Genomic DNA, 26,688 nt, shown 5'->3' on the forward strand with positions numbered 1-26,688 from the left:
TATTAGTTATTTCCAGCAACTTTAATCACAAATTCCCTAAAATGCTAATGCAATTTGGAATCGTATTCGTTAAAAAGTTACAGGAAATCATCCTCTTTTTTTATGTTGGAACAAAGAGTTATTTTTGTTGAACTATGCAATGTGATGGATAGAGAAATTACACCGCCAACAGAGGAAGCGTAAATCATATATTATACGTTTTTATGCGTAGTATTTCCTTCTTTATTTACAAATAGTCTCGCGATAATGTATTCGGTAACAAAATTACATTGCACATATACAGAATTATCGTTACAGCACTAAGGCAAGAACTGAATTAACAATATACGTCATCCGTACGAGAAAAATCGTATTTCCAATCGGATACAATGCTTAAAATCGTCTTTCTCCTTATGATATACATATTCAGTCGTAAAATTTACATATAGCGTTTCTTTTTTTTTTAAGCACGATTCTTTTTATAACGCGCTACCATTAAGATAAGGAGAGAAACGAAGCATCGAACGTAAAGGGTCAACATATCAAGGATTAACTTGAGCTAGGCCGAACATTTTGGAGCTCAGTCACGTGTCAAGTGTATATACGCCTGTGTCGCGAAAGATGAGTGAAACAAATTGAGAATTAGCAGATTAGAGATACACACATTTTACGCAATTACCCGCGATACCTGATGTTTGCGCCTTTTCTTACATTCTTGGAAAACGCATGACTTAAATGTGCAAATATTAATGTGGAATACGCGTGAGAATCTAACAAGCCTTTTATCCGAGATGCGGGTGCTTTCGAGTCACATATTACATCTCATATGAGGCTTGATGTCGAGTATTAATCTCGTTTGTTTAAATAGGCGGTTTCGGTCAAATGCAAATGTAGGCACTCTATTTTTACCGGCGTTGAAGCGTCGCGCGATCTCCTACGAAATGCGCTCAAAGTCCTCGAAGAGATTACAAAAGAGAAGTATAACGCGTATTTTTATTTTACTTTATGTGTACGGATAATCACAGTATCGATTATTTCACTAAAAAATCCTCTTTGCGTTATATATCTTATACCAAGAATTCTCGAATTTACGCGGTACAGCATCTTTATACGAATGTCCAATATTATTATATATATACGGAAAATCGTTAATGCGGGATTTGTTTTTTTTTTGCACACATTTTAACTCGCATAAAACTGCTACTCGCGTAAATTCGACGGACACCATTTTTGGGGGGCCTTAAAACACACGATGATGTAACATTATGTCTGTTTTGCTCCGCGTGACTCAAATCCGCTTTGCTCGGCTGAGCCGAAGGATGCGATATTTTTACAACAAATGATGAGATATGTTCGATCGGAATCGGATGGCGCGAGATGATGAGGTGCTTAAACGATGTGATGAGACACGACAAGCGGTACGGAATTATCCTCCAATCGCGAACGCATTTCAACTTTAACTTCTGAATACACTTCTGAGATTTCATTTAAACATGTGTATGTCTCCTTCCATTCTCTCCTCTCCCCCTTTATTCGAGAAAATATCCATGTGCCTGTTGTCAAGCTCTTATTCAATGGTACTCAAAAGTTAGTATGTAGACGCGAGAGTAACTTTATATCACCCTAGTGTAATCGTATTGAGGGGAAACTTTCTATTAAATAGCGAAACGCGTGCGAATGGAAGAGAAATCCACACTCGGAATACAAAATCCTTGGTTCCGTCGTTACGAGAAATTCACGAACTCATAAAATATCGATTTAAATATCGGACAAGTTTCAGAAAAAAAAGTTCCCTTATTCTCTCCAACAATGTATGTATTTCCAATAGGCTTTCGCGATTGATCCTTTCGAATCATCCGTTGCGCGAGTTCGCGATGATTCTAGTCGCGACGTCACGTTAAAATAGCGCTCGACGTTACGCTTACTTGCTGCGAATTACGAAGGGGGGTGTGGAGTTATATGTGGGGGACGACTAAAGAATCAATCGATCATCGTATTACGACCTTATATACCTTTCGGCACTTCGACGATCGGTGCGAATTTGCGGCGAAAGTTTCTAAAACCGTCGCTAAAATGGATGGATCCGTCTCGAACGGATGCGTCGGGATACGGATGTATGTAGATTCGAAACGTGCGAAATTCGCGATGTAAAAAAGGCATCTGAATCCCGAATTACGGTAATTACGCGCGATGCTGCGGGGTGTGAGAAAATATGGATCCTAATGAGACGTTACGTTTAAGTTCAGATTTCCGGACGCAGAGCGGCGAAGAGGAGCATTCGAGAAACAAACACAATTCTCCGCATCGCAGAGCAGAAATCGCGAGCGGGAATCTTGACTCCCGATGTATACCGTCGTCCGAATTTTTCGCCGACGACGAACACACTTTGCGCCTGCCTTGCGTAGGCCTGATCGCTTTCGTTCGCGTCGTCCTTTTCGCTTTTCTTCATCGACGAAGCGAACACGATGTGATCGTGCGTCGATTCGATTCGTAGTTGCAGACGACGCGACTTACATCTCAGGATGCATAATACACACTGGTGCATACTTTCGATATCTCGCTCTCTCCTTAGGATTAGTCTGCCCCGTTATCTCATTAATGGCGAAGACAGGCCGGACGTCAAACGTTACGTTACAATCGTTACTCTTATTATCGTTATTATTATTATTATTAGCGTTATCATTATCGTTACTATTATTATCGTTATTTTTACCATTACGCGTTAAGAAACATTTAATTGAACAACATGAAACACTCGCCCGTGCACGTGCGAGTCTGTCAATATAATATAGTGTATACAAAATTCGAATACACACACTCGGCGGAACCGCAAAAATGAACGAGGTAAACCGTCAACAGCGTCACTAGACTCCAACGTGTCGCATAAACTATACAAAATGAGCGCTCGAAGTTGGGAGAAACGAAATATTTTGGACGGTACGACGAAGAAGCATTCAACAAAACATAGCTGCCGACACAAAATCTTTGTGTTCCACTCAAATTCAAATCGCTCGCAACTGCACTCGCGAAAATTAGCGTATATTCTTCATTAATCATCGTCCTCGAAACAGCTGACGATCTTCTTTGACGTCCTGGCTACGCGATCTCTTTCACCACGACGCTAGAAAATTACTCGCGAGTCGCTCGGCCATTATCGTCTCGCCAATACGTTGTATAATATCTCGAACAGTTGATGATCGGAATTCCGTGAACTCTCGACAATTTTGAAGGCCTCGCGCGAGATCTTCCATTCTTAAAAATCGAACTCTCTCGGATCGTAAACGCGCTCTCAGACACGTGTTTCGCAACTCTTTTCATATCCATCGTATAGTTTGAACGTGTCGTAGAGCGAGTAGTTACTTCAGTCGTTGCGTGACGTTCGCCAAAGCGACGGCGAACGCTTGCAAAGCGCTGAACGGATATTGGAAATCCAACGTATACGCGTTTCCGTCTATTCTTCCGAACTGCATTACCTTAAAAAAAAATTTAACAAAAATAATTTATCTATCTAAATTATTCAATCTATAATTTAAGAGACTAAGATCTTGAGAAGACGCGCATCCTTACCTGTCTACCTCTAAACTCGATCTGAAAATTCTTGGCGCTTTCCTGAGTCACTCTGCCGCCGAAATCGAGCTGATACACTTGGCTGGATTCGTTCCACATGGGCGCCTTATTGTGCATCACCAGTTGTGCGTCGCGCCTTATCGCTTCCGGCTTGGAGATTCCCGCTCCTCTTTGCTTGAGCTGTAAATGCAACGTCTACATTTCGATATCGTTTTCCCGCGCATTTTTTCCGGTCCAATATACTGTGTTAATAGAAACACACTCGAAAGTCGAAGATATTTGCAATACAAACCTTTTGACGTAATTGAGCCTTCTGGAATGTTTCTAAGTCTCGATAGCTCGTCGTCGACGAGGAATCCTCTTGAAGAAGACCCTCCTCGTCCGAGCTTTCGCCGCGACTCTTTCGCATCCTTCTGCTCAACAACGGACTCGACAAAAGCCTTCTACGGATCGGAGAAGCCGACGCCGGTCTCTTGCCTTTCTTAGACGGTGCTGGACTGCTGGGTGAACTCCTCGGCAATCTGTGTTTATCGAACGGTTATAAATTGTGATAATTCGCGCACTCACATATGTATGTATCGATGATACGATATAACTACCTCGATGATGGCCGAGGAGAAGGAGGTGGTAAGGAATGACTGTCATCGAAATCTCGAAGTCTCGCTGCGAGACCGTCGAGAGACGAGGCGAACGATCCGCTCGGGCTCGACCCTCTAAAATACAATCAGTCTTCTTATTATTTGAGTGGCATACGAAAATGACAGTTCTCTTTCATCGAGATATAATACGATACAAATTTTTCGAATTGATTATACTTATACAAAATAAGGTATGATAAAGGGCAGGCGCAGATATTATGTGCAACAAAAGTGTTTTTTACTTCCTCTTTAATTATTAAAAATTTTTGGTCCTTCCTCAACATATTTAATAAAAACATCCACGTGTCTTGATCCGCATTTCCCTCTGGTAAATTCACACAATGAACGAGGACGAGATAGAGAACATCCTGACTTTCATAATAAACGAATAATATTTTTTTTTACTAAACTGAGATTTTTGATAAGCTGAGAATAGTCCAAAGGAAGGACTGAAACGTTCAAAATAAATATGGAAGAATTTAAAAATAATATTGTTGCACATAATGTTCTCTTACTAACTCTTTTCATATCTGAATTGGATTATACTCACTTGACGGGTGACGCGGCAGCTTGCGATCGGCTCGGTTTCTCTTCGGTATGAGTCTCGTGAATGACGTGTCCGTTGCTCTCCTCGCGTTTGTCGACGATCTCGCGCGTCGCATCCTTCGGCGGTTCGGATTCGCCGCATATGACCGCGCTGTCTTCAGCCACCTCGGAATTGTTCACTACCCCGGTCGTCTCCTCCACGTGTTCCGGCAATTGCGGCGGGGAGGCTATATGCTCGTTGCTCGGAAAGATATCGCTAGAATCCAGACTCTTGGACTTGCCGCAATTGCGCAATCTGGGTGGCTTCGAGCTCGGCTGGCTCGCGTCGAGTTGCGGCTGAGGCTTGTTCCTTTTTCGCCGTTTCGTCTTTCGCGACACCAACACCAGTCTCTTGTTCGGCGCGTCTCTCCGCAGCATTCGCAACGCCACGTCGCACGGCACCAGTTGAGCATCCACCAGGTCCAGATAACCGACGCTGCAACTCCTGACTATCGAGTCGTTGGAGCACATCGGACCTATACTGATCACCGTCGAGGTTCTGTGAACGCCCCGCATTATTCCCGCATCGCCGCGGTTGATATCGTCGTCGCTGAATCGCATCAGATCCTCGTCGAGCTTAACGACGCCGGGCGTCCCGTCTTTCGTCTTGCCGTAACACGCGTGACACTTTGGATCCTTCTGCTTCGCGAAACACTGCGTGCACGACGATCCGAAGCACTGTTCGATGTTCTCCGGAAATTGATAGGAACACGCGGGCGACACTATCCCGTGTACGCCGTTCTTACCGACAAGTAGACCCGCGGCATGAGAAGAACCGTTGTTGTTCGACGACGTCGCATTTAAACTCGCCCCGGTATTTTGATTATTCTTACTATGTACAAAACTGTGAGCGTTCTGCGACATCGCGGATTGATGGACGGCGTTGCTCGCGCACGCCATATTATTTAGACCGTTCAGGTATACGGCTGAGGTGCAATCGACATTCTCGATGCCGTTCGTAACCGGGCTCTGCGAGATCGAGTATCGACTGCTCGACGCTTCCGCGGTCTGGCCGTTTTGCATGGGGATGATGCTGGTTGGACAAGTACTCGACGTCAGGCTCTTGTCGTCCGACGCGATCTGATTGAGTTTGTTGTTCTCGAGCTCCTTCTTCGTCGCCACGCCGGTCTGCTGAACGTCCGCGAGAACGTTCTTCATCCTCTGAATGCTGTTGGCGTAATCGGCGCCCGCGTTCGACGTCGCTATCAACGTCTGCGTGGGCGCGACCGCGTTTTTCGGCGATTGCAGAGCCGGCACGTCGCAGCACCGCGGCGGATTGTGTCTCGGTGGCGTACGATACGTGTTGGTAGGAGCATTTCTAATGTTCTCGTACAGATTACCCATGTCCTGCAGATCTACGTACGGCACGTACTCGCTCTCGTAGCTTTCGATCTTTCCCAGCGACGTTTCCGTTGCCAGAAATTGATTCGACATCTGGGACTTGGATCGACTCGGATGATTCAGACGGGCGTTACGAGGCGTCATCGGCGCGATCGGCGGCGGTTGAGCCTCCGGGGTGGCTCGCGAGCTCGTTTCCTGATACGATTCCTCCTCGTCCTCGGAGAATAGATTCGGATTGAACGTTGGATCCGGACCTATCGTGACAGTTGTATCGTGATATAAGTTTTTATATATAAAGAAAGAAGTCACGTAGCTAGATGGAATTACCTGCAGGTAGATCGTCCCGAAGCTCCGTCATCATGAGCGTCATTTGTCTAGGCTGCAAGTGCAGCAACGACGTTCGATAAGTCACTTGACCTAGGTTCGCGGGGATCGAATCCGCCAGGCCGTGAAACTTGAATTTCGTGCCCCAGATGTTTGACGTTACTTCGACCAGCCTCGCGTGCTGCGATACAGAGATACGCTTATAATGCTCCAAAACGTCGTGTTTTATTTCACTTAATATATAAATACGAGAAAGAATCGCATTACCTCCGGCAAAGTATCCACGTATGAGAGATCGTTCAGCTTCTCCTCCCGTTCCGTTTCGTCGCTCGGTTTTTCGTCCCTTTTCTTTCTGTTCTTCTTCCGGTATCGGGGCGATCCGCATAAATCCGCGGTGTCTTTCTCATTATCCGAACCGTCACTGTATGATGGACACTGAGACATGTCGTCGAACACTTGCAGAGTTTCCTGACTCTGCGGGTCAAATATCACAAACTCAGGCCGGATCTTGCTGGTCCGTCTACCTTTGAGGAGTGGCACGAGACCGCCCAGATATTCCAGATAGAGCGTGTAACACGGCACGGGCTCGACGGCGTGTCTGAGCATGGTACAGTGCAATCGACTACCTCCAGGCGGTGGCCTCGACACGAAGCGTCGCAGTTCTCTCGGTTCCGGGACTGAACATCTGAAAGCGCCCGAAAGATGCGACATTTATGCAACGTCACCTCTTTGACAATTAAAAAAAATTTCGCGAAAAGCTCTTTTTTTTTTACCGTATCGTGTTGGCGAACAGGGCAGCCACCGAAGCTCTCAATCGTGGTGGTAATGGAAGCTGTTGAACATTGGATTCCCTCGTGAGAGACGCTCTCACCGCTAGCCTCGACAACAGTTGTAGCGAGCCCACTCTCCTGCAAGGAACAATACCTACTTGATTGTCATTCCGTGCATCATCACTCCGGTAACTCTCGAAGTGTCACTTGTATTAAGTATCCGCATTCGCGGAAACGCGATTACGTCGAAATGAGAGATCACCTGGAGACCCAAGCGGCGTGGATGCGCGCTCCGGTCGCTACGAAGAGTCGCCTGTCGTTGTGTCCCCATGTCAGTGCCGATACAGGACACTGAAGTGCGCGTGAAGTTGTAAAAAAAATCGTAAGATAAATTATTTAGTCGCGCACAGAGCGTCGACTTTAGATAGACAGATAGACATAGAGAGAACATTCTTACGAACGTACTTGCGTGTACGGAATCTCAGTCGTGTATACGAGAGTACCGTTGACCGAGTAGAACTTGAGCAGATTTATGTACTCCTGCGGACTTCCCGGGTGAACGTGTTCGGACTCCTTCGTGCCGGCGATAGCGAGAAGTTTTCTAGAGTTGCTCCATTCGGCGTGCAAAGGTGGTTTCAGATTGCTGCGTATCGTGATGGGCGACACGTCGTCGAACGATCGTAACATGACGATGTTGCCGTCAGCAAGACAAACGGCTAGGACGTAATTCCGGTCATCTGCGCTCGCACATATATCACGATAAACGTATGCATCAATTTGTCTCGACCGGTGTCTATTTTTCAAGAATCTCGAGCCTCTAAAGTCGCAATCGATACCTTTTTGAGATCGGTCACATGTCTCGTCCTCATCCATGGTGAATTTTTCGGCGCTCCACGCCATCGACGTGACACCAGCCGCTAGTTGTACCTCCGACACCATAGCCCCGTGGACATCCATCACGATTAACTGGCCCGCGGTCGTCCCGAAATAGACCTTTTTATTGACAGAAGATGGATAAATAATCTTCTTATTTTTTTTCTTCAGTATTCTATCTATAGATGAAGATATTCTCGTCGACAACAAAGAGAAAACTTTTAATTTGCTACTAGATCGCTATTAAATGATTAAGTGTAATTGCGCCACAATATTAAGAATCTATTAGGAAAGAATAAGTATTTCGTGTATGTAACGTACAAATTAAACGCTCGTGTTATTGTAATCTAATCTTCGATGGAAACGCGCGAATATTTATTGATACGTCGATTGTTTTTTTTTCTCAATAATTACAACGTTCTTGATAAGTTAAAAAAATCACGCAAAAAATATATAAGATTAAAATTTTTTTTCAAACCTGCTGATCGTCCGGAGTCCAAATGCCGCAGGTTATTGTCGCTTTGTCGTTGAGCATCGACGACCAATACCTTTGACCGGCGACACTCCCGACCAGGACGAAACCATCCTGCAATAAAACATTGCATTCTCTGCAGCTGATTCTCCGTGAAAACGTGCGCGGCACGTTTACGACGAGAGATCGTAAATAAATACATAAAGCTCTGAAGTTTTAAAGAGAACGTGTCTCGACGCATTGAATGGAATGAATCGTGCTTTGATCCGAATGGCGATACTCTACAAACTCTACAGCCATACAATAAATAACCATCGATTTATCGGATTTGGTCCATTTAAAAAAACAGAAATTATTCTCTTTTTATTTTACATATATTATATGTATACATGTATACATATAAGCTATATATCAAATATATATATATATATATATATATATATATATATACTTTTATTAGAAAGTATGTAAAATTACGATTCTTATAATTCTGTAATACTTTTTTAAATTAGATATTACGACATTGATGTTTTTAAGAAAAAAATCACAGTTATCATTTGTAAACTCAACAGATGCTATAATTTACCCTGTAACATATAAGAGCCATACGACCATCGTGGGACCAAGAAAAATGTGTAACAGGTGTGCTTCTGTCGTTGATTAATTCTATACTCCATCGTCCGTCGTATTTGATCCAAACGAAGATTACACCCGAACTGTCGCACGAAGCCAGTTTCTGGTAGGGTTCGTTCCATTTGACGAGTATTACCTGTAATCAAGTAAACGAGATTTGTAAACTGAAAAAGTTTAAATATTACTAAAAGTTGTATCACACACACAATTATGAAATCTCTTAATGGCATTATTTCTTTAATTCTTTTGTAAATTTTTCATAACATAATAATATATAAATCGCAAAGCTAATATTTTTCGTGCTGCCAGCTTTAATTACATTGCCGTAAATTGATCTCCGGTATTTTATCTTGAGTTCTGTAATTAATTTTATGGGCAATCTAATCAGCAAGCCTAAGCTTAATTGGTATCAGCGTTCTCGACGAAAATTTTTCATTCTTAATCAAGATTCTTTCATCGCTTATTTCTTATAAAAATGCGCGAAATAATTAACATGATAGCTGATTGATATTCATTCATCAAAATATCGCTTTATTGCTGTTTTAATTACGAGACGCCGTTTCGAGCGTGCGTTATTTTCCTCGATAGCTTGAAAAACTCTGAAAGCTCGAAAGGATCAAACCTTCGAAAAAGGCAATCGGGAAGTGTTTGAAGAGATTAAATCGATCCTTCGAGGAAGGTAATCGTGACCCTCCTTTTAGGACTTATCTCGCGTTATCAGTGGTTAAGGCGAGTCTTGCATAGGTGAAAGTCGAGACGCGCGCGCGGAGATATCCACGAAGTGTCATTGCTCCATCGTCGATCGATTGCCTTCTATTGCGGTGACGAGCGAGCGCTCGTCTATATATTTTTATCATGCTGATACGGCAAATAGAAGTTTATCGGAAAATTAATTTCTGGAATAAAATATTAGATAATTCGCGTTATGTGCTGCGCTCGTTAAGGACTATTTATATCCTCGCTAATTATAATTAATTAACTATAACAAACGAGAGATAAAACTTAAATTTAGACAGATTTTTTTAATTGCTCGAATTTATCACGCGTATATCTTGTAATTTGTAGTATTAATCTATTATATTTTGTATTTTATTCGTTTATATTGTGTTTCACGGATTTTTGACTTTCAATAGATAGTTGTGTGTTTAACAAAACTAGAATAACCCAAGCGCGCGCCATTGTTCGATTTTGTATTAAAAAAATGATATTAAAAAAAAATAATATAAAGTTTATTTAAACTCGATTCATATTTTTTTCATACTTTTCCGATTGCTGATTAACTGTTTCGATTCGTATTGTGCGTTATATGCGTAGAATCGAGAGGCTGTCATCGCGAGGGTTAGTAGTTAAACAGTTTATTCAAAATAAAATAAAATAAAATAATATGTTTTAAATAATATGTTATAATACTTTATCCGCGATTAATATTTTTTGACAGAAATCAGCTGATAACTGTCAAAAATATTAATCGAGTTTAAAGTATTATAATATATTATTTAAAACTAATATCATTATTTTATTTAATTTTATTTTGAACAAACTGCTAACTCTCGCGATGACAGCCTTTCGATGCTACGATTATAACGCACAACGCGAATCTTGACAGCCAATGAACATCGCGGAAAAACGACAACAATAAACTTCGATATATGCAAGTATCGACTTTACATATATTTTTTTTAGAAAAAGGATTATAAAATGATAAGCTTTTATAATATTTTTCTTCGGAGTTCAAGCTACCGTTATCTTTTCTCCGATTTTTGAAATGCATGATAGATTAATTTTTCTACCCGCGAAGCTTTTCGATCGTCCGTATTCTTTATAAAGAACGGAAGTGCGAACCAAGTCACGAGAGTGAACAGCGAAAAATGAGAACGTGGATGGCGTACGTGACAGCAAAATGTGTGTGTCTGCACACATACTTATACACGCGCGCGCGTGTGTGTATATATATGTGCGGAAAAAAGATTCTAAAAGTTATCGATGGTCTCCTAGAACAATTTTCTACCATGTATCGTGGTACAATTGTATCGTTCTGTGATTGATTAATCTGTAGGTTGCCGCAGATTTATCTTTCTCTTTGGAGAATTAGTACTTTTTCAAATATTAAAAATTGTAAAAGTCGCGTTATGTGAACGAATAATAGAAGTCATTCTTGTCTCGAAGATTAACAAAGTATGCACATACATGCAAACTCTTACAGCGTCATTAGTCATTAATATATTTAATCGTTATAATCGAGGATTTTATTTAAATCAGCGATCAAAACGGCATATTATCCGTATGAAAAAAAATCTTATTAGCAAATAAGAAAGCTTTCTCCCTTGAAGAAAAGTTTCCTACTGAGTTCCCTCTGATTTTAAGTGCGGAATATCGTCGGTGAACGAAATTGCCTTACGATAAGCTGGTCTCGCTTGATGGGAATAAACGGGATTTTCCGTGTGCTCTCTATAGGTGCAATAAAATCTGTCCGGAGACACAGGTTGTAAATTGCAGGGACATGATCGAGAAAGTCGCTGATAGTATGAGCGTACTGATCAATAGAAGAACCTCGTATGGGCGCTTTCGGATTTTCTCGCTATGTCAAAATCGTGTCGAATCCAAGATCGTGAGATTACGTTCGGAGAATATATTAGAATTAAAAAAAAATCACAAATTTTACATATGAAATATATATAACTTTCTTTCTTCTATAAATTTAACTAAACTATTAAATTATACGTTAAATTGTATGTTAAATATATTTACTTCGCATTTGGATTTTTAAAGTCACAAGTTTCAATATAGATTTTTGATATAGATAGGTAAATCGAGAGAAATCATATTCCTGGCGGGCTAGATTCGCGCGGTCGCTACGTATAGCTACAAATTGACGCAACGATCTATTTTGAGCGAGATGCCTGCTCTTGTAATCGCATTCTGCGATGGAACGCACCATATTATCAGCTTTTACACGCGACACCCCCGCACTTTTTGTTACGTACACACCACATTGGGCCGCGTAGAAAGTCATATTTTCCGTACACATTTTTCGTTTAATCATGGAATACGAATAATAGGTGCTCCCTGCTTGACCTCTCACACTCTCTCTTTTGCCTTTACTCTCTTACAACGCTTATTGTATGAAGCAGGAAAGAGAGAGAAAGAGTGAGAAGAGACAGGGAGAGTGAGGGAGGGTAAGGGTGAATGCAATGGCGCGTCTGATAATCCGCCGTAATTGTATTTTCGTACGTAAAGGGCGCCGAATGAGACTGTGATGCGATGTGTTGTCCTTATTCTTTTTTTCTCTCTCCCACCCGGTTAAGGTTCGTTGAGAGTTCTACGAGCTGTGACGTATTGCCGCTTTGTATTTTGCCTTTTCCATTTCGATGCGACCGTGCAACTACGGGAATGAAAAAGTCCGTGCGAGCGGAAAGATGTAATTGAAATTATTCGAAAGAAACGCTACACTTTTTTTTTCTCGTTTTTTTCTCGCAATATCGTTCTCTTTCGCTTCCGCGTAATTTCGTCTCCTAATCTTTATTCCGAGGGAAAAAGTACGAGAAAAATGCCAAGTTTCGCGTTATAATGACATCAAGTTTCGTACTTCTATATCTCTCGCCACCGTGCATTATTCACACAGATCCCCCGCCAATTTATATGCAGAAATGCATATTGATAAAGGATGAAAGACGGGGAGAAGACTTACATTCTTCTCTTCTCTTCTCTCTTTTCCCTCTCTTCCCCCTCTCTCTCTCTCTCTCTCTCTCTTTCTCTTTTAAATATACTGCAATTTTCTTTGCCAAGCTGTTACTTTTCGTCCCGAAAGCAGGGGCAGATCGTCACGTAATCTTTTGACTGCTAATGCATTGCGGTAAAGACTGCAGCAAGTGCCAGAGCCTCGGCGAGCTCGTTTGGTAAATCAATGATGCTCCTTTCCACACTCGTTCTTTTTCAATGTCAAGGTAACTCCACGCGTTCGCGTATACCACGAGGAATATTTCTCTCCTTCTTTATCTATCTATCTTTTTCCGTCATCTTCTTTTCGCTCAATTTCTCACCTTGTTGATTTATGACAAACCCCTCCGTAAATTAAAATTTACACAGCTTTACGCTCGGAGATTCCTACATTATTTATATATATTGCGCGTGTACGCGGAACATTTTACACCCAGAAAAATTGAAAAGCGCATAAATATATTTTGATCCTCACGCGCGTGATAATATACAGTCGATTTACATAAAAAAAAATTAATAAACGGAATATAAGTTTTCTTTTCCCTTGATTTTTCTTTTTTTTTTTTTTTTAGAAATTATCTTTTCCTCGGAATAATGCAATGTTTATTGAGATGTTAGAATTGCAGGAACCGGCAGATAAACATGTTAATTCCGCGCGTACGCTCTTGAAATTGTAGATACATAGTATCTTAATTAATTACATCAATTCGCGCGCACGTTTTACCCCCCCATTGACTCTACCTCACGTGGTGCTTTTCCGCCATCGAAATACCGCCGGTTCGCGATCAAAGTGTATTGAGTCCGCGGGATGAATAATTTATACGTATAATACAATATCGTCCGTTTAATATTCCACAGAGTTGGTCCTTCAGCACGATACGCTCGTTTTAACAGCTCTATTCTGAATGTTAGACCGCAGTACACTTATCCCTGAGGGATTAGCGGGTATGTAGTTAGCGAGGCTCCGGTTTTCGCCGGGGTTCCACTTGGAATCTCTCCGACGTTACTTATACACGAGAGGGAGACTCTCCGAGAGAGGGCTAATGATGTCAGCACGTGAAAAAGAAATGTCTCGGCCAACATCAAAGTTTCATTTACTCCGCGAGTTACTAACGAGAGATATTACATCCGCAGGACGAATCTCTTTTTTTGATGGATTGCAGTAATAGTACTAAAACATAAAACCAGCTTAGAGACACACGCGCCAAGAAGGTCTAGTTAAAATCCGGCTAAAAGCCGGACGAAAAGGACGGGTGAATTTTTCACCGGGTGGTCATGTGGGAAGTTTTCAATGTGCGTAGAATTTTCTTCTTCCCATATCTGTATTTCATCGCCCCAGTTGTTGTGGATAATTTTTGAAACACTCATAGTCTGTAAGGGATTTACAAAAAGAAAAAAGAGAGAAAAAGATTCCGCCATTTCGGCGGAAATCAGTTAATCGTACAATTACGCGTCGCGGAAAATGCGGAAATTGTCAGTGCTCGAATAAGTGACAGCTACTATATAAGGAGTGCAGATATAATCGTGCTATCGATTCGAGGTCCGAACGTGGCTGGTACGGCCTAGAACAGAAATAACTGAAAATACAGCCCTATAAGTCGCCGATGGCAATCTAGAGAGAGAGAGAGAGAGAGAGAGAGAGAGAGACTTTGTGTCCCAAATTGCGTTTTTTCATTCGTGCCGAATTGCTTTCTCTCTTGCCATTTTAGAATATTATTTATAACACGGAGGATGACTTTTATCATAGTACAGAAGCTTGCTATTTATCTTACGGTATATATTTTCGAACCGCGCCGCCCTCTATTTTTAGACAATGCCGGTGTACAGATATAGCGTGTTTGTGTGAAGGTGAAAGAAAAAAGAAGTAACGTTCCGTCTATATAAAAGAGAAACGTTCCTAGAGAAGTTGTAGTCGCGGAAACGGAGGGTTGAGAACCGCGGTCTTAAAACAGCACTGCGTGCCAGATCGATACCATGGCGGTTACTACCCTTAAACTCTGAAATGTGGACCGAAGTGTTGTGGACGCAAAATTCTAAGCTTCTATCGACACTCGTCGTCGTAATTATGTATGTATAATATGAAAGAAAAAAACAGAAGGAGAAAGAGAGCGAGGGAAATAAAAATAAGATAAAAGACTTGCGGATCGCTCGAGCGGACAATCAAGAGGGCGAACCGTCGAAAAATCTATCTCTCCGTCGGAATCTCGAGCATATTTTTTTTATTTATTAACTTTTGACCGTGATGAACGAGCTTTAACTCGTTCTTCGACATTCTAGCTTTACATCGCGCGAAGACTATCGCGCACAGTCGACTTATCCATCTAGTGCAAGTGCATAATTCATCCGTATAAATTATAAATCGACGACACATAACGAAATACGTACGAGTCTCTTCGCCGTTCTTTCGACGTAACTTTATTCCGACCTGCTTTTTCCCGCTTGTCAGGACCGTTTCTTTCATATATGCACTTTGAATAAGGCGATCTCCTCTCGTGCCTGCGTGTCGGTCTCGCGTTGACTTATTGACTGAAGTCCGTTAAACGAGGCGAAAGGTCCGTGGGGTCCGGGAAAGTTAACAGATGAACACAAGGGGGGACATGTGAGCCGATAACACACACATATACCCACACACACATATACACAGATAGACAGGCATACACGTCGTGTGCACGCGTGCCGCTATCGTGTTCGGAGCAGGCGTCGATGGGCGGGGGTGCCTGATCTCGATTTAATTAACGCCGGTTTAAATGCCGTCGAACAATTTACTAGCAGCTTCGAATGCCTCATATAGCTGGGTAAGGTATTGGCTATTATGCGAGTTTGATACGAGGTCGTAGAATCTGATAGACCGATATCTATATATTGGAATTGATAGAATGATAGAAATTGATTGCGCAAAATGATAACAAATTTCGTCCGTTGGCTTTCCACATTTGTCAAAAAATTTGTCTTCCATACTTTTCGCCGACTAGCAGTATTACTCATCGAAGCGTTCCACCGTCGAAAGGAATGTCTCCTCAAGAATGACACACCTCCTGTGGAGTGGACGACGAGCGAGGGACAGATTCCTCGCGCGAACGCGTCAACGTCTCATTTGTCACGTCACGTAGAGTACGCTGCCAATGCTTACGTACAATCCACGATGTCTATCCTCGCCCCTCGCGTCCCGCTATCCCACAGAACCAACCCCTCAAATAGAAGTGGCTCGTATATCCATAAAAGATAGGGGCGAGAGTAAAGTGCGTACCGTGAACGTAAGCGCCATGCGTTCGCACCCGTGAATATCACGTGTAGTGCGTTACATCTAGGAGGGAATCTGCGTATCTCGGTGAGGAAAAAATTCAAATCGGCGAAGAAAAAAGATTTTTTGAATCGCGAAATAATACAAAGAAAATGGCACGATTTATCTCTCTATGCACAAGCTATCACATTTATCCTTATATAATGATCTTCTATCTAAAGCGCCATACATTATTCGTGGATTTACGGCGGACAGATGCCATTACTCGCGTTCTATTGTAATACTTCCCGTCCCGCTGGAAAGAGACGGTGAATATCCGGGGAGTGTTACGCGAACTTCTCGAAAAGGACCGGATAAAACGAAACGCTATATACGTAATAACGTGCGAATGTAAGGAAGGAAGGAAGGAAGGAAAGAAGGCGGATCGAGGAGGGTGCAACCCCCGAGATTTTAAGCCGGTGATATTAATATTGGAGAAGCTGACGACGGAGTAGCTCGACGTGTGTATGTATATGTACATGTATGTAGTAGGCGCGATTTACATGTATGTAAATCGCGCGACATGGATAGGTAAGGTGGTAAGGTCTATGAGCGCCTGCAGGCAGTTTGTTAAAAGCACGCGCCATACGGCTTAATATCGATTAAGCGCCACAAAGGACTTCTGTTTCGCTCTGACCGTTTACTATCGATACCGAGATTATACCAAGTTTCGGCCACGACGAAGCCGCCAATGCGTATACAGCAGCGATGGTATATATACACGCAATATGCGTTGCAAAACTATTTAATCACTTTGTCCGAAATATTAGCGAACTTTGCAACTGTTATCTGCAATGCTTTGCAGGAAAATTTTAATCGAAGTGTTTGCATGATAAATCAATCGAGAATAGAAATCGTCTATGAAATGTATAAACAATATTAATCGCTCATTGAATGATATTCTACAATTGGCATATATGTATTACATATGTGCCAATGTGTATATATATATATATATATATAATATGCGTCATTCATATACATATATATACATATATTTTAATTGAGAGAATTCGTCGCTCCATTTATATGGAAATATCAATATATTAATGTTGGTATTACGATATATATATAAAATAATTTAGAAATAAATGGACCGCGTTGATTGAGATGAAAACCAAGGCTTAATTTTTTAAAATATAAATGAAGACAGCATATTGCTTCTACGTTTGAGGTTTTAATTACAGCTTGATTAATTAATGGCATGTTTTAATACTACCGAGCTGGCAAACATAAATATGAATTAAATTTAGAATATGTTAACATTGTTTCTAATAATGATTAAAAAGGAACATTCATAAAAAAGTGTTATATTTTTTTCATGTCTATTAAATATTTTTTCAACTTTCAATAATTCGATCAGCTGTGTTTGGTAAAAAGTTTTGAAGTGATTTATTTATCCCTTAAAAGTTGGATAGTTGCATCAATTTTAACGAGGATAGATGAACCAGTTTTAATAGAGATGAATCTCTATTTTAAATCATATATTTTCAAATAAGTATATTATAAGGCAGATTGTATACTTTTTATGTCGAAAAGAATGCATTCAAAGTATCGGAAATTTCTTAGAAAGTGATCGACTCGTGAAAGAGCTGATTAAGGAGTTAATAATTATGAATGATTTTCAAAAACACTTTGATAATTAATTTAACAATAAATAATAATTTAATTTTTCTCATTATATATCTTACTTATTGTACGTTCAAAAGAAATTATTTTTATTTCACTGAAAATTATAATATCCACTTTTTCTCTTTCACTCTTTCTCTCAAAGATTGTTTTAGATTCGATTTTCGAAAATTACGATTTGTCTCTTCTTCACATTTTATCTTTTTATTTTATCTTAAGAGAGAGATGGATCCTATATAGATATATAATCCGTTAACTTGTATGTGATTTATTTCCTCTCTCTTATATTAATAAAAAATTTGACTTCAGTAAAAGTTACGCGTAAATAGAATAGTGTATCATTAGATAAAAGTTTTAGATGAATATTAAAGTGACTTACAATTAAAAACATACTTTTCTACTCTATATGTATATAATTAAAAAAGGTGATTAATCTATCCCCTGAAATTATGTTATACAATATGTATAATAATATACTGGTCTGTTATAATATTTGTCTTCCTCTAACGATTCAATATATCATCGCAGAAATTCCTATCTGGCATCGCGCAACCATCCAATTTCTTTGTCGATTTAACTCACGCGCTCTGTGACCGGTTTCCGCGACTGGTATCGAGCAGATAAAGTGTATACACACTGGCTGCTACTAAATGATAACCCTCTCGTGTTTTCTTCCATGATATTGCAAAGTAGGTGGATAGAATGTTGCTCGCGTCAAAGGACCCGATTTCGAGAACCGTGAAATCACGATAGCATTTGCCGAGCGTATTGATCATCATGCATTCAGTTTATAAATTACTATTTTGGTATCGTAAAATTTGTTGAGTTACAGAATATATAATAGAGAAAAAACATTTTTTTTGTATTAATATCTAATCCAAGTAAACGAAAAAAAAAATCCAAAGGCTTAAAAAAAATGAAAAAAGTGCATTGACATTTTCAAAGGAGGAAGAAATAATTAAATATCGGTTTCGCTCAAACGCGCGTTTCTGATGAGCGATTCATAACGACAAGAAGTTAAAGGCGAAAAGCGATACTCACTTCGCTACGGTGCCCTCGGAGATTGTAATTTGCCCTGAGTGGAAGTTCCGCGGTTCTGGTACGACAATGCGATGTAGTAAAAGTCACCCCTACCAAGCCGCGAGCATTGCCGGTGGCCAACCATCCTTCTTGGTAGTAATTTGTACGATCGAGCTTCCATCCTTCATCCTGGTAAATAAAAGGAGTCGACGTGTTAGCTATTCCTTCTCGCGGAAAGTAGCGCAAAATTCTCTCGAGGAACGACGTCAATCAGGATAGCGCTATTACAGTTTTTTTAATCTATATAATGACTGTAAATGTGGAAAAGAGCCATCATGCATAATATCGCGACCTACTCTATTTAATGATTGAAGTCGCTGACTAGAAAGCGTTTTAAATAAAATATCCTTTGAATTTGCGCGAATAAGTTAGTAAATTATCATACGTAACGAAGACGTTTTCTAACGCTGATTCGTTATCTATTCTGCGAAATTTAATACGAAAGTTTAATTAGAACGTATCGCGTTTTCATGGCCAAGTTCATATACATAAATTATAAAAGCAGTAGATCGATAGCCGCATTTTTTAATATCAGATAGCATAATCGTGCAGCTAAAATCGAAGATATTTGTCAGAATATTCTGCATCGCTGTTTGTCGGCACATAATGTTTTGAACTGAAATATGATACCGTCAGGTGGCAAGGGCTTCGAAAATGCTGAAAAAGGGTTTCAGTCACGAACTTACTGTACATACATATAGATATAATTACTCAAGACAGTCTGAATCCTTAGTAATATCGAGATACACATGCGCGCCACACAAAAACGCATCAAGTTTATCTACTGTTCAATGTCGTAAGCTTTCTCCGAATAGAGAATTTTTGCGATATTTCTGTAATACGAAAACAAAATTAAAATTATATTAGGGTGTGTCCTGGACTTCGGTTTTGGCACAGGAAACAATCGCAAATGCAGGAAATATTCAATATGGATAATTTGTGCCCGTCTCCTCCCTCTTTGGCATCTTTCCCATCGATAGACGAATATCTATCTCTGCAATTCGCTGCAATGTCGAATACACGACTATTTTTAGAGAGCATTTGGATTTTACTTGTTAATTAACACCTTTGATAAAAAAGGAACGTCAAAAACAGAGTTTATTATTCTTTGTATTGGAAAGAAACATGTAACAAAATATCGAAAGGAATCAAGAAATAAAGGATATTTCTTTTTAGCGGATATTTCTTTTAAACTTCTTGTCCCTTCGTATTTATATCAAAGCTTTCGAATATACCCTTCTTTCTCATCCGCGTTTGAAGTTTTCCTCGAAATGTCGCGCGTGCGAGATAACGTAAATTATACTATAGAATTTCATTAAAATTTCAGATTTAATTACGGCTAAAATAACGTGGCTAAAATACACACGTACTTTGTGGCTCCTGGTAGACAAGTTCGCGTATTCTGACAGTTCGTGCATTCACCGGGTTGCCAGTATAATTAAAACGCGATCTAACAGAGATGTTTTACATAGCCATAATGCAATGACGTCCAAGAGCATACAACTATGATGAAGCAAGAGTATGTAGCGAGCAGAGGTAACTCGATAGCTAACTTTCATAGATAACTATCCGAAATAATGAAAGCTGGATACGAGAATACTGCACGCAGTCAAACCTCGAGACAATAATCCTTCGTAGTTATAGTAAAAAATTTGTGTGCCGCTCGTAAATCTTTGTTAACGTCCCAATCTTCATTGCGTTGGTCCTCGCAGAATCGCGTCCCGATTTATATCTCGTCGCGTCGCGTCGAGACGAAACGTTTCGCAAAACGGCGCGGCGTGATCGATGACCGCGAGGGTGGTTTTTATTTGCAAGTCACAGAGTGATATAACAAATAGGGAGAGTGTGGTTAGGGGAAAGGGGAGGAGGAAGGGAGGATGCAGAGGAAGAGAAATCAGCGGTAATCCAATCTCGCGAACACGTTGAATGCAATCCGCGGAAAATATCAGAGGCAAAAGGGAGGAGGAGTCTCGATTGGTGGAAATCGATGTTGCGCGAAGACGGGACACCTTGTGGAACGAACGCGAAGCGCGAGCGAGGCTGGGCTGAAATTTTTTCTTTTTTTTTTGTACCGCGAGAGAGTTTAGTGCTTCAAAAACGTCTCGGTGCAATTTTCCGGCAAACAATAGCGCGCGTGTAGTAGCGTAGAGCAGCGGTTCTTGATATAATGACGTTATCGATTCGCGGACGCGCGATTCACAATAAGTGTGAATATAATGGAAACGTATACGGAACAGGGGGTGGAGGACGAATTATCTCGGTCGCGCGTACACGCGACCGTGATCCACGTGAAATCTGCGCATGCTGATTCTCTGGCGGGATTACGGATTTTTAGCAAAGTCTCTCATTTCAGAGAGAAAATAATAAAATTATCTATTGAATCAAACAATTTTTTAATCGCAGAATCTTTTCATTCGCAAAGTAGCGAAAAAGATCAATGCTTGGCAGCGCATATGGTTCCTTCCTAATGGACCGCCATTTATTCCTGGCGGCCTTTTTCACAGAGACATCGAAAATTTATATCGCGTGTAATGGCTTTCGGACATTTTCGATCGAGACCTCTTGTTGTACATAAATTCGTAAAATATCGGCGTTTCTCGCTATACGAATCACTATACCTTACGGTAACGACCGTATAATTAGGCATGAGAAAGTATAGTTAACGAAATCGGGGAAAAAAATAATGATATACTGCATACCGATTGCGAATTGTTCCCCCGGGAACGGTATAGACTACGAGCGATTCGATCGAATTCGCCCTCTGCTAAGTCAATTATTTTTCCAGTAATTGAGCCCCCCTCCCTTCTCGCTTCTCCACGCAGGTTTTCATCGCGCTTCTTCCTGCGCTCCGAGGGCCGGGCTTCCGTTCAAATCGTTGATCGGCAGATTGGCAGTCTCCGGCGGTGAATTAGAATAGGCGCGAGACGACGAGAAACGTGCTCGTCGATCGAGAAGCTGTAATTAATTCTGATCGATTGCCTCGTCCGAGAGTTCGGTAATCAAATTAATTCCCGTTGTGCGTTGCACATGTATACATATGAATATTTAACCGGGAAGACATGAACAGATCGTGTCAAAAGAGAAAGAGAGAGAAAGAGACCGAAAGCTTGAAGCTTAAACGAGCTTTACGAGAGCGTTTGTGTGAAATTTATTTTCAAAAGCGACGTTTTATATCGTATTCAACAAAAAATAATTTTTTTTCTTTTAAATTTAAGAAAAAGAAAAATCGCTTTACATATTTTTTAAATATTAACTTTAAACTGTGCTTTACCATAATTTTAAAAAATTTGAATTATATAAATATTGTATAAAATCGTAAATTAAAATAATTGTGAAAATCACCGACAATTCATGAAACATTTTCTAATTGTTTATTCTAATTTAAGGGGTGTAAATCGCTGAATAGAAAACTCTAATGTCAAAACTAAAAAGTTTCAAATCAATATGTTAAAATTAATATGGCAAATATTAAACTTTAAAAGATTAAGAAGATAATGTTATAAAATTAACGAGTACAATATAGGATCTCTAGCATAGTAATGAATAATTAATTATTATACAAGCTTCTCGCGGTATAATAGACTCATTGTTTCATCATGAAAATCCTTAATCTCCACAACAAACAAATTCTCTTCCCGAGAATTAAAAATTCTCACAATATACATATTTTAATTTTGAACGAAATAAAATTTTGTTAACACGTCACAACATATATTATAATTATAACACGAGAAGTTACAATTAAAAGAGTTTTTACAACTTTAAATTTCTCAGAGTTGTAATATATAATAATAAAGCTCTGAATAGCGTGTTAGAAAGTTACAGGAAATAATTATTCTCTTTGGGTTTTTTTTCTATTGAATCGTATTATCGGAAAGGGAGCCACGTGTCATTTAACCACAAGAATCATTTACTCACGCGGCGGCGGAGTAAATGGAAAATTTTCTCGGCGCGAGAAGAAGCGGTACCAATTCGTGTTTCTCGATGACCTCGGTAAGTGGCGCGGAACAAAACCCGTCGCGGGAAACTTGGGCACTCGTTAGTTGGTCCGTGAAAAGATCCACTCGAGACGCCAAACACAGGGCTCTTCGTCGCCAAGTCAGATTTTACACCACGACGAACCCTTCACCATGAAATCCTTCACCCTCGCAACGTCTCGTCCCTTTTCCTCCCCCTTCCCTGAACTCTGGCAATGTGCACACACCTCGTCCTGATATATTCCAATCTCCGTTCATGGCTGTTTTGATGCGGTCGTTTTCTATGGCGTTATTGACTTGCGAGACTTCTTGCGGTTTCATAAAGAGACTGCCTCGAAAATTGACAAGATCCTCGCCAGGAATTGCATATCTATTTGATTATATGTGATCCGTATATCTATTAACGATTTTATATAAGTATTCAGAGTCTGACATAATCTATCATTCGCCATTATGCGGTAGAATTACGAAACAACGAATTAATTAATTGCAAATAGAACTCAAGAGTTCGTTTCAGGACTTAAAACGATACATAAGGCTGTAAAGAGAATTAATGATCCGTCGGATTCGATTCTCGTACTCGGAAATCGGTGAGTCAAGCTCATCTCGGTGAACTCATGCAGCACCTATTGCATCGCTATCGTCGCACAGTATGCTCTGAATGTTACAATCAGGTATAGAATCAGGTTCCCTTGAATAAGTTACAGTAGAGTTCTAAGCAAACGAACCTGAGCTAATTGCCCTCGCTGTTTCACGCGAGACGGGACAAATTAATTTCGCGCGAGCTTTCGCCCGAAGGGGCGAAAAGTTTTATCTAATCGTCGTCGTCGTTTATTCCTCCACGTTACCCGACCCAGCAGGGCAGCTAGGTATATGTGTCAAAATGCGGCAGCTGCATTTTTATTCGCGTCTATATATTCCGTTTTACTGCAGCGCGCCGGCCGAGCTATTTCCGTTAATGTTTATAATTTCGTTTCCTTCCCTCCGGCATGAATGACGGACGCGAATGTCGAATGAATAAAATGAAATTTTATTGTCGAATCAGAGTCAAAAATTGAGCGTCTCTGTGTCGCGATTGCGGATCTTTCCGGATATATTTTTCCAAGCGGATACATTATGTACCGTCTAAAGGTAGAATCTCTCCTCGACGATGTCGACATATAAAAATAACTATAGACATACCTTGCGGCAATTTTATAAAAATTCGCTGCAGAGAAGCGGAAACGGAGGTGAATCCTTTTCGCTTCGTATAGATCGAGAGTTTTTTTTTCGATGCTACGCGATACGCAACGAATGTATGCAAACTTATTCAACAACTCGCTCACAAGGACTATTATCCGCGCGCGCGTTGTGCAATAATTCTGCGCCGTTCAGTTGTTGCATAACTCACGCTAATTCGTTTTGTTAACGATCGTAAGCGACGTAGTATCATTTTGCCTCGTAACTCGTGGAATGCGATACGATAAAATATATTTTTAGCCTCTTGCATTTGCGCTTGATCAAATGCACCGAATCTATCACGCGCGTAGAGATGGCCGAATTTTTTTTTTCCGAACGATTTGAGGAAAGGATAGGGAAATTTTCTCTCATATATATACCCATGTGCTTTAACCGCGATAAATGGAAATCTATCTGAACGTGAGGAAGCGAAAGAAAAATATGACGCTGGAAATGATCAAGTACCTATATAAAAAAACAAGATCTGCTGACGCAGATCTGCAATTAGTGCATCAATTATATATCGAAACAAATTTACCTCCGGCGACTCGTCCGGCACTTTGCCCATCCAGCTGAGCGACAGGATATTGCAGTCGCACTTGGCGTTGTTATTCTTCTCAAAGTGCAGATGCATGGTTGCGACGCGATCGGCCTCTCCGTCGGCAGGTCCATCAATCTATCGAATCGGCACCGTTTCTCGCGGATTGCTGCCCCGCGGTTGGATTCCACGTCGCTCTTTCCGCGAGCATCCTCGAGCGCCGTGCGCGCACCCTCCTCCCTACGTTCCGTGACGGATCCCGTGATCGATAATCGAATCACACAGCTAGCTCGCACGTCAGCGCGCCCGCACGCGACCCGTGTCTCGCGTGTGTCCCGCGGCCGAGTCCCTCATGGCCACCCTCGTGATTTCAAATTCGGGAGGTCGTATTCTCTCCTCCCTCGCCGAAGGGGCGGAGGAGAGCGTCGCGCGCTCGCGGCGCGTCTACGATATCACCCGGCCCGAGGAGAGAGGAATAATCAGCAGCCGCACGTAATATCTTGGCGCACCCACCACCACGGGACAGGAGAGGACCACCATCAACCACCGCCTCTCGAAAGCAACCCCTGGATTTCCCGCGGACTCTCAGTTTATCGCTGTTCGCTATTCCAACCCCCGATCATTTGTTTCTTATCACGACCGCCATTTTGCCGCCCGAGACGCTACTCCACCTTTCGGGGTTGCCGATCCCCGCGCTTTACGTGCGGGTGGACGTGCGTAATGCCTCTCTCTCTGTCACTCTCCTTCTCTCTTTCTCTCTCGTGTGGTACTCCGGGCGCGCGCGCGTATCCCCGACGCGAACGTGCGTCCGACTGAAAGCTCGGTCGCGCGCGCGGATCACCGCTGCCGTCGACGCCGCCGCCGCCACCGCGCTCTCGTTTCTTCTGTTCGTCGCGTCGCTTTCGCGCGACGAGCGTATTGATTAGAGCCGGCCGTTCCGCGAGACCGTCTCGCGCTCTTCTCTGGCGCGGTGCTGCATTAAACTCGCCGCGAGCTTTTCCGCGACCGGCGCGGAGCCGCCCTGTTTGCTCACGCAGACGCTTCCGTTACATCGGTATCGCTTAAATCGTGACTCTCATAAATCGATACCCACATATATTCGAGATATTCTATTTAAAACGTTTCACGTCTTTTTTAATGCAACTAGAACACTACAAAGCGCGCGCTTCGCGCGCGCCATTTATTTCCTTCAACTATACAATATAAGCTGCGGTCGAGAATGTGCTACTAATATGGAACAAAGATAGAATAATGTTTCGAATTATTCGTAGCGCATTCTCGATCCAAATCTTGTACGTTAATTACATATTATACAACAATTATAATATTTATCTTTTCATCTTTTGGTACCATTCAGACACCAGCGTACAAATTTTTTAATATGATAAACATAAAATAAGGATGCGTCGCACAGGGTCCGCGTCAAAAAAGTAGCAATTTCTAATATTTTAAGACGAGCCAAAAATTCATCGATTATACATTTTAATAGTACATTGATTACAGAATCATTTGGTACCAAACAGACACCAGCGTACAAATTTTTTAACTTGATATACATAAAATAAAGTTGCGTCGCGTAGGGTCAGCGGTAAAAAAGTATCGATTGCTAATATTTTAAGACGAGCCAAAAATTCATCGATTATACATTTTAATAGTACATTGATTACAGAATCTTTTGGTACCATGCAGACACCAGCGTACAAATTTTTTAATACGATAAACATAAAATAAGTTTGCGTCGCACAGGGTCCGCGTCAAAAAAGTATCGATTTCTAATATTTTAAGACGAGCCAAAAATTCATCGATTATACATTTTAATAGTACATTGATTACAGAATCATTTGGTACCAAACAGACACCAGCGTACAAATTTTTTAACTTGATATACATAAAATAAAGTTGCGTCGCGTAGGGTCAGCGGTAAAAAAGTATCGATTGCTAATATTTTAAGACGAGCCAAAAATTCATCGATTATACATTTTAATAGTACATTGATTACAGAATCTTTTGGTACCAAGCAGACAACAGCGTACAAACTTTTTCATTTGCTATACATAAATTAAGGAT

At 41.1% G+C, this 26,688-nt stretch overlaps 2 protein-coding genes across 4 annotated transcripts in view; one reads left to right on the forward strand and one right to left on the reverse strand.

The window, feature by feature from the left end:
• Positions 1–26,688, forward strand: part of LOC145944101 (uncharacterized) — a 327,150-nt gene that overhangs the window by 99,716 nt on the left and 200,746 nt on the right. The window lies entirely within an intron of this gene.
• Tusp (WD40 superfamily protein Tusp) lies at positions 172–25,522 on the reverse strand. 3 transcript variants are annotated; one of them, XM_083051951.1, is made up of 15 exons: positions 24,622–25,519; positions 18,850–19,017; positions 9,136–9,318; positions 8,556–8,663; positions 8,041–8,197; positions 7,670–7,941; positions 7,467–7,555; positions 7,208–7,342; positions 6,702–7,119; positions 6,438–6,615; positions 4,735–6,364; positions 4,146–4,259; positions 3,839–4,067; positions 3,547–3,726; positions 172–3,452 (listed from the first exon to the last, which is right to left on the reverse strand). In XM_083051951.1, exons 1-15 carry the CDS (start codon positions 24,715–24,717, stop codon positions 3,336–3,338), a joined length of 4,074 nt encoding a protein of 1,357 aa, XP_082908077.1. In that variant the 5' UTR covers positions 24,718–25,519; the 3' UTR covers positions 172–3,335. The 3 variants fall into 3 exon arrangements, with proteins under 3 accessions (XP_082908077.1, XP_082908069.1, XP_082908086.1); XM_083051943.1 differs by having other exon boundaries at positions 7,670–8,197; positions 24,622–25,521; XM_083051960.1 differs by lacking the exon at positions 4,146–4,259 and having other exon boundaries at positions 7,670–8,197; positions 24,622–25,522.

The sequence above is a fragment of the Prenolepis imparis genome, unplaced genomic scaffold (assembly GCF_030444845.1).
Source record: "Prenolepis imparis isolate NDT839.2.m4 unplaced genomic scaffold, iyPreImpa1.0 SCAF_1, whole genome shotgun sequence".
Classification (NCBI taxonomy): Eukaryota; Metazoa; Arthropoda; class Insecta; order Hymenoptera; family Formicidae; genus Prenolepis; species Prenolepis imparis.

Excerpts from the sequence above, each read along its gene's own strand:
- Tusp (XM_083051943.1), bottom strand. The coding sequence starts at position 24,717 with ATGCATCTGCACTTTGAGAAGAATAACAACGCCAAGTGCGACTGCAAT. Across the intron at positions 9,319-18,849 it reads TCCGAGGGCACCGTAGCGAA|GTAATACTCGTCAAATGGAA; the intron begins GTGAGTATCGCT and ends ACTTGATTACAG. Across the intron at positions 4,068-4,145 it reads TCTCCTCGGCCATCATCGAG|ATTGCCGAGGAGTTCACCCA; the intron begins GTAGTTATATCG and ends CGATAAACACAG.